Source organism: Lepisosteus oculatus, chromosome 2, assembly GCF_040954835.1.
Source record: "Lepisosteus oculatus isolate fLepOcu1 chromosome 2, fLepOcu1.hap2, whole genome shotgun sequence".
Lineage (NCBI taxonomy): Eukaryota > Metazoa > Chordata > Actinopteri > Semionotiformes > Lepisosteidae > Lepisosteus > Lepisosteus oculatus.
In genome coordinates this window covers 76,462,407-76,474,958 of record NC_090697.1, presented here as the reverse complement: position 1 = coordinate 76,474,958, position 12,552 = coordinate 76,462,407, and the positions used below count along the sequence as shown (strand labels likewise).

Sequence of the window (12,552 nt, the reverse complement as noted above, 5' to 3'; positions counted from 1 at the left end):
CGCGCGGGGGCTGCTGGTCCCTGGTTGCTAGGCAGAGTGACGGACGGGTGCGGAAGGGGAGCTGTCAGCGGCTGCGGGAAGTGACGTCGGCGTGTCGTCAGCAGTGTGTGTGTGTGTTGATGTTTTGTGGAAGGCTGGAGGACGGAAGGAGGGCCGGCTTGTTTTTGTTCTCCGAGTGAGAAAGCTCCCGGGGTTGGACTGGGGTTTCATTTTTTTTTTTTAAAGGGGAAAAAAGACAGAGGTAAAACGACGCCTTTGGAAATCGCGAAGGGGCTACGCGCGGTCCACAGACAGGGGGGGCTGCTGCACAACACAGCGCACGTTAACGGCCACCGCTTGAAAGGAGGAATCGTCGTTCCCCAGCCCCCCCCTGCGAAAGCAGACAACCATGACGATTCTTCCGAAGAAGAAACCCAGCTCGACAGTCGGGGTGCCTGACCACCCGGACGAGAGTGACCGGCGGAGCGGTCCGGACTCCCACCCCCACTCGCACCAGCACCCTCATCCCCACACACACGGCGGCCGAGCCGGCGCCAGACCCAGGGCCTCCCCGCCGCGCTGGCCCTACCAGGCCGCGCCGCCCTCGTCCAGGGAGGACCGGAGAGGCGAGGCGAGCTCCCGGCCGCAGCAGGCCTCGCCGCCGCCCGTGGGGTCGGGATCCCCCGTGGGGCCGGCGGACGGCAGCGGGGCGGGCGGGGTGCCGTGCGGGGCCGGCGGCCGCGGGGAACTGTCAGGCGGCGTGGGGTGCGGCGCGGGGGTCGGGGTGGGCGCCGGAGTCGGGAGCTGTTGCTCCGGGCCCGGCCTCAGCAAGAGGCGGAGGCAGGCGGCCTGTGCCGGCGGTGTCGCCGGCGGAGGGGTTGTCGGAGTGGCCGGGGGAGGCGGAGGGGGACCCAGCCCGGACCCGGAGGAAGGAGCGGGATACAACAGCGAGGACGAATACGAGAACGCGGCCAGACTGCAGTCCCTGGACCCGGCGACCGTCGAGCAGGTACGGGGGTGCAGGACGGACGCGAGTTGCCGATTGCTCGTCCCTGCCCGGGGAGAACCCTCTGGGTGGCGGCGTGGGCAAGCTGACAGGTCTCGGGCAGGAGCGTTGTCAACACGCGTGGCGTGTGATTGCGAGTATCGGATCACCATGCCTAACGAAACGGATGCTTTGCTTTATCCTGTGATTTGCTTCTGCACTCGTACATCATGGCCGGTGTTATATGTCACTTGATGACTTTAGCATATTTAAATATTAAAGCCCGAAATACCCAGCCAGATACAAGCTTTTATTGTCACCCCCTCTTTGCAACTATTATTCGCGAATTTAAGGCAGCCTTGTTTTTCAGTGGCCCCCGTTTAAAAGTGACCTCTTGGAGGTTCAGACATGACGTTTGTCTTTTGGTTAAGGTTTGTGTAGAATGAGTTTATTTCCCATAATTACAGACTTTGTGTAGAAATAAGCATTCCACTTTTATTCCAGTCCGGGGTAACAAGTTAGGAACCTTCAGTCCCCCTGGCTAGAATGAATGAGTGTCAAACTTATCATGTCCCTGTGTATAGAGATGACATCCTGCTGTATGTCTGAGCAGCCCGTGTTTAGTGTATTTAATAAATGAGAGAACCAGCTGGAATGGAGATGGAGGGTGTCAATGCTCCTGTGAGTCTGTCGTATTGCAGCTGTTATGACAGATAATCATTTAATAACAAGTAACTTTTTGCAGCTGCTCTGTTAGAAGCCGATTCATACAGGTGCCGTGGCCGCGTCCCTGCGTGAGGCAGTGGCCTGGCAGAGCTTTAGAAAGTGCCGAGGCTGGGCTCTGTGGGGAGACGGCTCTACAGCCTCTGCTTGAGTCAGACCCGGTGGCGGGGTTCAAGGCATCACTCGGACATCAGGCTTCCCCTCCTCCGTTCTGTTTTTTTTGGGGTCGCGTGTACCGGGGTGCAGAGCAGGGGTGTGCGGGCGTTGGGTGTGTGAGATGCCCTCATCCGCGCCCTGACCTCCGGGCACAACAGCTCTCTGCACCAAGCCAGTGTGCGGTTACAAACCAGTGTGATGTAATTTACAGCTTTTCGGCATCCATCTGCTTTCACACGCGCACCTTGGGGTGCATTGTTTTCCACCGGGCGCCAATCACCGCCTGGCTTTCAGCTCCGGCGAGCAGTCGCTCCCCACCCCATTGCACCCATATCTCCCAGTACTGGGGTGCGGCCTTCGGTGTGCTTCCTTAACAACAGGCCACCCTGGTTACAGCGAGGGCTGCTGCAGTCTGTCTGCACCCCCGTGGGCTCCCCTTGATCGCTGAAGAAGCCGGTCAGGCTGCTCCCTGGCTGGTTCGTGTTTCCCTGCCCCGCAGCCCGGCTCCCAGTCTCTGCTGACCACGTGGGAATGTGAGGGCTCTCCCCAGGGAACAGACCAGGGCCTCTCCTTGGTCTCGTTTGCAGCCGGGCCTGCGCGTTGAGCCCTGATCTCCGGAGAGGGCAGGGGAGGCCATCAACCCGTCTTGTGTGTCAGGCCTGGGCAGGCCGCATCGGGCCGGGAAAGCGAATGTGTTTCGGAGGAGCGTTGCCCCGCGAGAGGACTTTCACTTCCCGGTCTCCTGCTGCACAGAGCCCCGTGTGCTCATCCCAGGGGAGAGTCCGATCCCTGACTCCTCAGCGTTTTCAGAGGTGCTGTCCTGCAGGGGCAGTCAGGGTCGAAACTCTGAGGAACTCACTCGCCGGATGTGACTCCGTCATATCCCAGTCTTCTTTAATCCCAAGCCGTTGCCCTTGAAGATCGGGACTTGGAGGCGTCCGCAGTGCCGCGCCTCTGCTTGCGGATGGGGTCGTCAAAGCGCTGCAGAGAAAACGAAGCTTCGCGTGAGGCTTCTGAGCCTCTGTGAGTTTGGTCAATGTAGCCGTAGTTCTACGTGTTTGTTTTGGCTGTGTCCGCCGGAGAGCGAATTGGCAGAACATCGTTATTAGACTAGCCGCAGAGAAGACATCGCGCGTGCCTCACGGTGCTCCGAGTGAGCCGCTCTGTGGGATAGCCAGCGCTTCAATCGCTGCCAGCTTTCTCTTGGAAAGCGGGGAGCAGCGTGGGGAGCCGCTCATGGCTTCCTGCGGTCCTCTGGACAGTCGGAGCCGATCCCCAGGGCCGAAGGTGTTGCCGCGTGTGGCCCAGGAGGAGAGGAGAGGGATGGGCGCGAGACCGAGCTGGAGCCATTGCCCTGGTCTCTGGATTGAGTTCTCTCTGTGCCTTGTTTCCACTGCGCCACCGTGGTTGTGGTCTGTGCAGCGAGCGCAGCCCGAGGCCAGAGCTCCACCCGTCATGGGAATGTCATCAGGCCGATGCCAGTGTCCGATTGCCCATCACTGAGTAGGCTGGACGAACATCTGATTAATCGCAAAGTCCACGTTTTTACAGCTTCAGGGGTCTCATCGCTCTATAAACAGGTTCAGTTTATTTGATGCCACTTTTGTGGTGTGAAAATGATTTCTTAGGTGCACAATAAATGTGTGTCAGAAGCAGTCTGAGATTGTTGATCACGTGAGATTGGAAATCGGATAGTTCTGGTGTACCTGTGTTGTGTTCGGGAAGCATCAGTTATCGCAAGAAGAAGTTTGTCTTAGCAATGTATAGGATTTTTGACTGAGACCGTGCAGAGTTATTGTCCATGCATTTTGTCAAAATCTCCACAATATTAGAATATTATTGTCATGATTCTGTTTCTGGACGGATAGAAAAAAAAATTTCCTCCCTTCAGTGCCTGTCAGTTGGTGCAGTAGGCTGACTGCCTGTGCCTTTGAGGTCCTGAGCACTCTCAGAAGGCTCCAGCTGTGTCTGTGTTGTGCTTTAGAGGCCCTGGGCAGACTGGCAGAGAGACCTGACTCAGACTCCAGTGACCCACACCTTGCATGCCAGAGAAGTTTTTTAAAGGCACCGAGTTAAATCACCCTTATTTGCTCATGAGACCCAGGATCTCTACCCACAATCCAGCTCTCTATCCCGCTGTTTATCAGCTGTCGTTAATAGCAGAGAACCCTTGCAAACCAGTGTGATGTCATTTACAGCCATATTGTGTGGCTTCAAAACGGTCGTAGAGCTGGCCTAGAAGGCTTGCCGTTTCCCTGGAAGAATGTTATTAACTGGATCTTTCTTCTCCAGGAGTTTAGGGACGTGTTTTTGAGGCTGTGTACCACTGATTAACCTCAGTCTGTAATGGTAATAGTGTGCTTTTGAGTTTTTACAGCTCCACAGAGAACTGATAGAAGACAAAGGGGAAGTTCTGGCCTTTTGACATTTTTAAGGATCTAATTAAAACGTTTACAACTTTGCAAAAATAAAATCTAAAAATTCACTTGATATCAATGATTGCAGTCTTTATTGATTTCTTTTCTTCAGCTTCAGAATTAGTTGTACTGTGTTAAGTGAGGGGTGGGTGTTTGTGTACTGTTTGCTGTTACACTAAGTGCTGCAGTGGTAGGCTGTGCTTCAGGCTTTTTAGAAGCATGTATGTTCCCAATGGCTCACATTCTGGAATATATTCACCTTGCTTTATGTATGAATTAATTTGTTCAGTCAAGTCATTGAGAGCCGGACTAGAACAGCTGTAGCTCTCTAGGTTCTCCGCTCAAAACATCATCCAGTGCAGATTGTGGTGCTTCTTACAGAACTGTGGTTGTGAGGCACTTGCAGCATTTGTTACCCGTTTAAACTATTATTAAAGACGCTGGGGCTTTTCTTAAATGAAATACATCATTTGCAATGTGCAGGCACCATCTTGTATATCAGGCGGATGCTTCCTGTTACAGTTAAAAAAAAATGAAATGATGAATCAAAGAATCTGTTGAATCTTGTTTTTTTTAGCCAACTTTACATTTAAAGACGTTTAAAAAACTTGCCTTCATTTTCAGTCTTCAGCTTTGGAATGACTTTAAAAAAGGTGTTACACCGCTTTTCATATTTGAACTCTTCAGGTTTCAGGTCAGAAAATAGTGTTTGCAAATTTGAATGAAAGTGTTTTACTCCCGTTCGAGTCCTTACAGCCCTGTTATTTACTGGGAAATGCCAAACGTAATTAAAGAGAAGCGTATGACTTTGATATGACTTCTTAGGTCCGAGTTGCGTTCTCGGAGCAGATGTGGTCAGGAGCCCAGGCTGTCCGGCGGGAGGGCCTGGAGACACGAGTCGGCGGGTGTCTCGTCTCGGGCGGACGCGCGACGCGCCCTCCTCTGTCTCCCTTCTGTCTTTTCAAGCGAGTTTCTCTTTCTCGCAGCAGGAACACCGCTTCGAGAAAGCGCTGGGGGAAAAGAAAGGATTCGTCATTAAAAAAATGAAGGAAGACGGAGCGTGCCTCTTCAGAGCGGTTGGTAGGTTGGCATCTCTTTCAGTTGACACCCGGGCCAGGAAGAGGGGGTGCGCTGCAGGGGGCCCCAGTAGGTCGGCCTGCAGGAGCCCCTCTCAGTGTGGACAGTTATAGCGGTTTTGTTAAAATACCACAGTAACATGTTAGGGCCCTCAATCAACCCATGCCACTTTCCGATTCTGCAGGAATCTCTGGCCCTCTTCATTAAAACCCCCTTTTTAATCAGGGCCAGGGTCGTGCAGTGTAGCAGACTGCTTGTAAAGTTAGAAAAGGTGCAAAACCACTTCTGTGCCACCTCTAGAGTTTCAGACTTTCCCCAGAACTTTCCCCTTGTCATTTCTGTGTTGTCCAGAAAGACTGCTCAGTCCTGTTCACATTCCTAAGCAGAACCAAATAAGAGTGTTTTTTCCATTTGAGTATGGGTGGAATTAACTTTATTAAGGTGTTTTTATGTATTTTTTTTGTGATTATGATAATGTGGTGTTTTGTGTAAAACCCGAGGTAACACAGATATTAACAGTTTCGTATCAAATTCCTCTGACCCATTGATCTCAATCAGTTGTCCTCTCACGTACTGTTTGTGAATTGTTCATAAAGGAAATCCTCAAAGCCTGCAGAGCTCATGTTGAGTTGAAAATTATTTTTCTGTTGTTTGGTTGGTACAAGTACAGTGGACTTAGTGCTGTTCCAATACCAAGTAGTTTCAGTAATTAAGCAATGCTCACAAGACGACACGAGAGGGCGCTGTTCACTGAAAATTGCTTTGATGTTATTGCCTTTGACGTCTAGAAATCTCAGGGTAGGTTTCTAACCTGGGGTTGTAGGCTTGTACAATTATGGTGACTCTCACTGGATTAGTTTCACACATGATTCCACCCTTGAATGATTCATTTAAATGTGTCTAAGATCTTACTGACAGCTAGAATAAGTCATAGGAAATGTTCTAGGTAGTGTTATGGCAAATGTCATCCAGGTGGGGCTGCACATAGGTGGTGGTGGAGGGGATCCCCATTACCTGTAAAGCGCTTTGAGTGGAGTGTCCAGAAAAAGCGCTATATAAGTGTAAGCAATTATTATTATTATTATTATTATGAAATGAAAAGTATGTAAGAACATTTTAAGAAAGAATACAAATAAGAGGAGACCTTTCATCTTTCATTGCATAGAGATTTTGGGGTCATTAGTAGCTAATCCAGGGATCTCACCCAGCTGTTTCCTGAAAGGAGCCAGGATATGAGCTTTAGCTATATAGTGGCTTGTTCCACGCCTCTGTCACCCGAGCTGTGGAGTGTTTTGTTTTTGCAAATGAGAACTCTTACAGTATGTAGGCCGTCAGCTTCTTCTCCCCTGGGCACCGCAGGTGTCTGAACTGTTGCCGAGGAAGGGCAAATCCGAACTTCTTGCCCCCAGACTGGGGGTTTCTCCTATTATAGGTCCCTAGTCTTTTCTCACGGGCTCTAATCAGGAGCTTTCAGAGGAGCAGTGGGCAGCTGGTTAATCTGTATGACCAAGGCAGTGGCGCGGAGCAGTTCTCTGGACGCTGGACTGGACGATGGGCAGGCCTGTTCTGCCCTGAGTGCTGTGTGCTCCAGCAGTTCCCTCAATAGAGGCCCTCCTGTGCAGTATAAATGGGCCTCCAGGTCATCCCTGTGACTGTGAATACCGTTTTTCTCGATTGACCGATGAGGTAAAATAAGCAGATAAAAAAATGCTCTTCCAGGCTGGCCTGAAGCTTATTCTTTGGTGTGAGGGCTGAAGATCTTGGCTTCGGAAGAGACATGTCTGTCAGACAGATAGATAAGACTTTACTGATCCCGAAGGTAAAATTGAGGTGTTACAGCAGCCCAGCCCAAGACAAGCAAAAACAGACATCGGAATAGACGAAAAATTAGAATAAGTACAGCAATATAAAATAAATAGTTAGGTGTGTGCAAAATATGCCAATAGTCAATGTAAAACAATATAATATGTTCAAAATGCTTATAGGTATATACAGATGGAAAGTACCACAGTATAAACAGTATATTAATGCAGTGTCCAAAAAGTACATTAGTGCAACATGCTGTCCATAGACGAGCAGATAAAGGGCTAACAGTCCTGGCCTAGGGCAGTGTTATACACCCTGACAGCCACCGGGAGGAAGGACCTGCGGAAATGTTCCCCTGAACACCATAGCTGGAGCAGTCTGTTACTAAAAGTGCTCTGCTGTCTAATAACAGAATAGTGGTGCCAAAGTGCACAAATGCACTACACTGCTCCTAAACCCAGTTACACGAGATTCCTATGAAGAGTTCCCTTTCTTCCCTCATTTCATTTTTTAAAAAAAGTTTAAAGGAAGAGTTCATCATGGAGGTGTGTGACTTTTACTTCTCTGTTGTTCATTCACATGAGAGCTTTGCCCCCTCTGCGCTCTGTATCAATGCAGAATTTTAATAGGCTCTTGTCTTGATTGGGCTGTTAGATGTCAGGTTTTAAAGTATAAGAAAATGCATGCCTGTGTTTTAAGTATCAGAAGTCTGTTTTCTCAGTGCTTGGCTGTCACTGATAGAGCTCAAAACCCTTTTTTTTTTCCTCTTAATGCTTTGTCTGAACCGTTCTGAGCCCCTGGTTTTTCTTGCAGAAACAAGAAGCTGTTCTTCTGGCCTGTGGGTGCTCTTTGGGGGGGAAAATAAATGCGTGATATTTTTGTAGAAAGGGGCCATTATTTTAAGACATTCCCGTCAGTGTTGTCGCTTCAGAAACTAGAAAACTAATTTTACCTTGCTGAAGAAAGGCTGTGCTTGTGGTCAGGGGGGGTAGCGTATCAGATTGACAGAGCTCACGCTTGGTTCCAGTAAGACCCTCGTATCGGATCTGCCCTGCGGTTTAGTCGGGTTTCTAAGAAGTGAGCTCTGATGTGGCTTCGCTGGTGGCGGCCAGTTATCAGGTGTTACACTTACTCTGATCTGTTCTCTGGATTCCGTCCAGAACGGAGCACCCAGACACCGTCCCTGGCAGGGTACAGAGTGGGCTGGTGGAACTGACGCGCCTTTTGAACGGGGAAGACCGAGAGGGAGACCCGGGTCAATCAGTCCAAACCCTCTCTTGGGCATCGACTGCATCAGCCCAGTGGATTTCTTCAGTCCACAGCAGGGAAAGCTGAGTCTGGGCCCACAAGTGGGAACTAGATGGACATGCGAACAGGGCTCAGTTCTATACGCAAAGAGTTATGGGAGTGTGAAACAAAACAAACTCAACTGTGTTGCCAAAGCTGATACTCGGGTTTCTTTCATAAAGCAGATGGACGAGATCCTTCAGTCACTCAGCTGCTAGCAACCAAAAGGGTTGGGATGGGGCTTCCTTGGTGCTGTTCATTTTTCTCCTTCCACGTCCCTTTACAGTGAAGAGCCTCATTCAAGTTCCTGGTGTAGTTTATTAACGCTTGATTTCCGTTTTATGAATGCCATTTTAAAGATTAGTTCTGGTCGTATTTTTTTGAATTCGTTTTGTTACTGTTATTGTACCTGCTTAAGATTGCTGTGCTTGTGCTTGTCATGTCCTCTAATGGCCCTCATCGCCTGCATCTTAGCTCCTAATATGAGATTTTTGAGATTGATGGATCCTTAAACCTCTGTAAGTCCCATAATTCTGTCAGAAGAGAATACCATTGCTCGATTTGGTCTAAAAACACTTTTCTTTCTTTTGTGTTGAACAGACGGGCGGCTCTAATGTTGTAAAATGAAATATATCAAATTTATCTTCCAAGAACTGGACAGGATCTGCTTCTCAATCCTGTCTGTTCTTTTTTTTTTTTCCTGCTCTTGCAGTTTCACTGTGGAGCTGTCTCTATGGCTTCGGCTGACCAAGGCGGAGTAGAATATAAATATTAAAAACAATTAATTTGGTCTTTTAAGCACTACCCCTGCCCTTAAACAGAAAATTAATATATGAGCAAATAAACATTATGGCATTTTTTTGCTTTCTACAATGAAGCACCAGACAAAAGCTGAACACTACGTTTCTAGCTCTCAGGCTGTATTCCTCAGCTGTGAAAAGTTATCTTGGGTGAGAAAATTTCAGCTTCCTGTTTCTGATATTTACCCACATGGTTTCAACCAGGTGCGCCAGAAGGTTAGATTTCTTCGGAATTTCCCAAAGCAATCATGCATACGAAGACGAGAAGCACAACACCTTTTGTTTATTTCTCCCTGCCAGTGTCCAGCGTATTTCTGAAAGCCCTGGGGTTTTCCTCCATGCACTGAAGGACAGTGGTGCTTCCTGGTTTCTTTCATGGCCTGGATTCTGCGTCTTGTTCTGTGGAGTGTGTGTGTGGGGGGGTGTTACAGGGTGCACTGCTCACAGTGGGGGTGAGCGCAGTGGAATCCTAGCCAATGCCTGAAGCTCTTGTGGAGTTATAATTGGCATCCTAAAGCTCTGCTTAATCCACTTTGCGCTTGGCTTAATTATATACACCAAGGCCTTGAAGCCCCTGGGGCGCTTCTAATTAATCTTGTGTGAGCCTAAAGGAGCTGATGAGCGAAGCCTGACTTGCTTTATTTCAACTGTATATGTATATTTCAGTGAATGCCCGATGCTCTGCTTCACTCCCTTCATAGCATAAGCCTCCCTCCCTTTGAAACCAAAGTCTCAGGACTTGGTGAATGATGGTAAACGTATCTCCTAGATTGCAAAAATACAAACAGGAAATAACTGGCTTTGTGGTTGGCGTCCGAGCAATGCGCATGAATGAAGGAGCCACTAGAGGGAGTGGTAATAACCCTCTTTCTTCAGCTTGCTCTTCTCTGTCGGGCTGCTTGGTAATACACAGGGGGTACGAGTTGCAGGTGCATGCATTCCACTTTTCCTGTGTAAATAATTTTCAATGCAAATCAATACTAATTTGGTAGAGACACGCAACCCATTTCTTCTTGAGGTCACTGACACACACACACACACTCTCACATGCCTTGTGTATATCAGGTTTGCAGAAGTCTAAGGTTTAAATGGGTCAGATCTAAAGTTACTACTGACACAGCAGTGACATCAGCAAACTTGAATAAATAGTAGTAGTGCAAATCATCATTATTGTTAGTTGGTGGTGTTAATGTAGTATTTGTTACAAAGGGAGGATCTTTGCTTTCATCATAGTACAAAATCAGTTTAACACCGTACAAATGATCTGATGTAGCCATTAATAACCAGTGAGGCTGGCATGAAAACCGCGCACACAGCAGACCTCCAGGGCTTGGCATTGGAGATTCTCTGTCTAGTGGATCGTTTAGAGCAGTTCTTTAGCAGAAAAGCCCAAGCCAGTTATCAGTGGTGCCGATTGGTAGTGGGCCCTGGATGGCAGAGCTTTGCAAAGGCCCCTGAGGGCTGGACAGGAACACGCGGAGTGGGGCGGCAGCGTGCAGGAAGCTGAAAGCGCTTGTTTATTTCTGGGCCTGCAGAGGAGGAAATGCGCATCTGTAGGGTCTTTCCCTGCGTATTTTTTCATTTTCATGGAATCCAGGCAGGGGAACTTGCAGCTGCGGAGTATGCAAACTGCCTCAACTGTTCTAAAAACAAAACAAACACGAGGAAGAATGAATTATTTTCTACGGTTCTATTTTTGCACTTTCAACCCATGTGACCACCCTGGGCGAAATGACTATACACTAAAACCTCAGCTTTCAGCTTATCCCACGGTATTCCAGTCAGGGTCAATGTAAAGGGTCATCTCGGCAAGTGTTTGCACGTAATTGAAGTTTTTTGTTTGTGTGTGTAAATAAGTATTTATGTGCTTTATGCTAAGTAAAAAAAGGGTGGCTGGGGGTCGTGTAACAGAACATTTGTAATAGATGTCACAGTCAGGGGTGAGAAGGTGTGTTTTTGACAGCACCATGTGAGGAGGAATCGCTGTCAGAATAGAGCAGAGTAACTGCGGAATATGCAGAGCTGAATCTCAGAGAGATTCCCTCCCTGAACACTGGCTGGGTATCTTTTCAGTTTCATGGAATGAAAATAACAAGGAGCTGCGCGGTGGTGTGTGCAGGGTGTCTTGGGCGGAGGGGTGGCTCTGTGGCTAGGGATCTGCGCCTGTAGCTGGAAGGTTGCCGGTTCAAATCCTGTGGCCAGCAGAGGACTCCTACTCCGTTGGGCCCCTGAGTAAGGCCCTTCACCCCACCTGCTCCAGGGGCGCCGAATAAATAGCTTCTCTCCCTGCCTGTGTGTCTTATGGAGAGCAAGCTGGGGTCTGCGAAAAGATATGTATATGGCCGATTAAGCGATCTCATGTGGGGAAAGTGTGTTGGGTGTCGCGTTGACGCTTGCCTGGGATCTGGGGTTGATGCCAGTGACTGTCCTTACAGGCGACTTCTTCTCCTCGACCTGTCCTCTGTGTACTATTGTCTCTAGCTGTGGGAGCTGGAAATCCAGCCATCTCAGAAAAATGAAAAGCCCAGAGCAGCACATGGTGCGTCTTCTGCTTAACTGTTGACTGGAACAGTCCCCAGATGAATCTGAAATATCTCTCAGAAGCAGCCGGTACCTGAACATCTGACTCAGATCTGAATATTTCAGTTTGGTTTTACGTTTTAGATTATTTTCTTGCCCTGAAATTGAAGGTGTTTCCCGGTTCTTGTTTGCCACCACTTTCTAACGTACTTTCTGGGTGAGGTAGTCATTTGTTTTCAGCCTGCCTGAATAAAATTTTTTAAAAAAGTTTTAGGACTTTCTGTTGCCCCAAACCATGAACCGAGTTCTGTACAGAGTTTTACATTACATATATGAGACATTTTCAAAGATTGACCAGGAGTACCCGTGAGCCCCAAAAGCAGCATAATATTGGAGGGGTGTAACGCAGATTGGATGTTGGCAGACTTTCCAGAGCTGTTAGTGCTAGAAACTAAAGCTGTTTGAATTGTTTGAACTGCTGTGGCTTGCCAGAGAGTGCTCAGGCTCCAGTGTTATCAGTGAGCTCTGAACCCACCCTATATCCAGCTGTTAGCTGCCCTGTGACCAGCTGTTGTGATTGCTGTGTGAAAAGAAGCAGTGATTCCAAAGTTAGGCGGGGAATGCAGAAAGGAGCCACCTATTTGTTTTTAAATTTCGAAACGAAAAGCATTTTGGTAGGTTAATATTTTTACCTCCCCCCTTCCAATCACAATTGAAGTTACACCTCTGCATGCCTGAAAACACAAAAACACCCTGTTTACAACCTTATGGTTTCACATAAGCCTTAAAGTCTCTTCTTGTA

The 12,552-nt window shown here is 48.5% G+C and overlaps 1 protein-coding gene across 3 annotated transcripts in view; it reads left to right on the top strand.

Annotated features, from left to right (window-relative positions):
* The first annotated feature begins 125 nt into the window (after positions 1–125).
* Positions 126–12,552, top strand: part of otud5a (OTU deubiquitinase 5a) — a 59,036-nt gene continuing 46,609 nt past the window's right edge. For 2 of the 3 annotated variants that reach the window (XM_069184181.1, XM_069184175.1), the window contains exons 1-2: positions 127–988; positions 5,247–5,340. In XM_069184181.1, coding sequence (XP_069040282.1) covers positions 389–988; positions 5,247–5,340 — 694 coding nt within the window. In that variant the 5' untranslated portion in view covers positions 127–388. Of the gene's footprint in view, positions 989–5,246; positions 5,341–12,552 lie in introns of all 3 variants that reach the window. The other variant, XM_069184191.1, reaches the window with a different exon arrangement.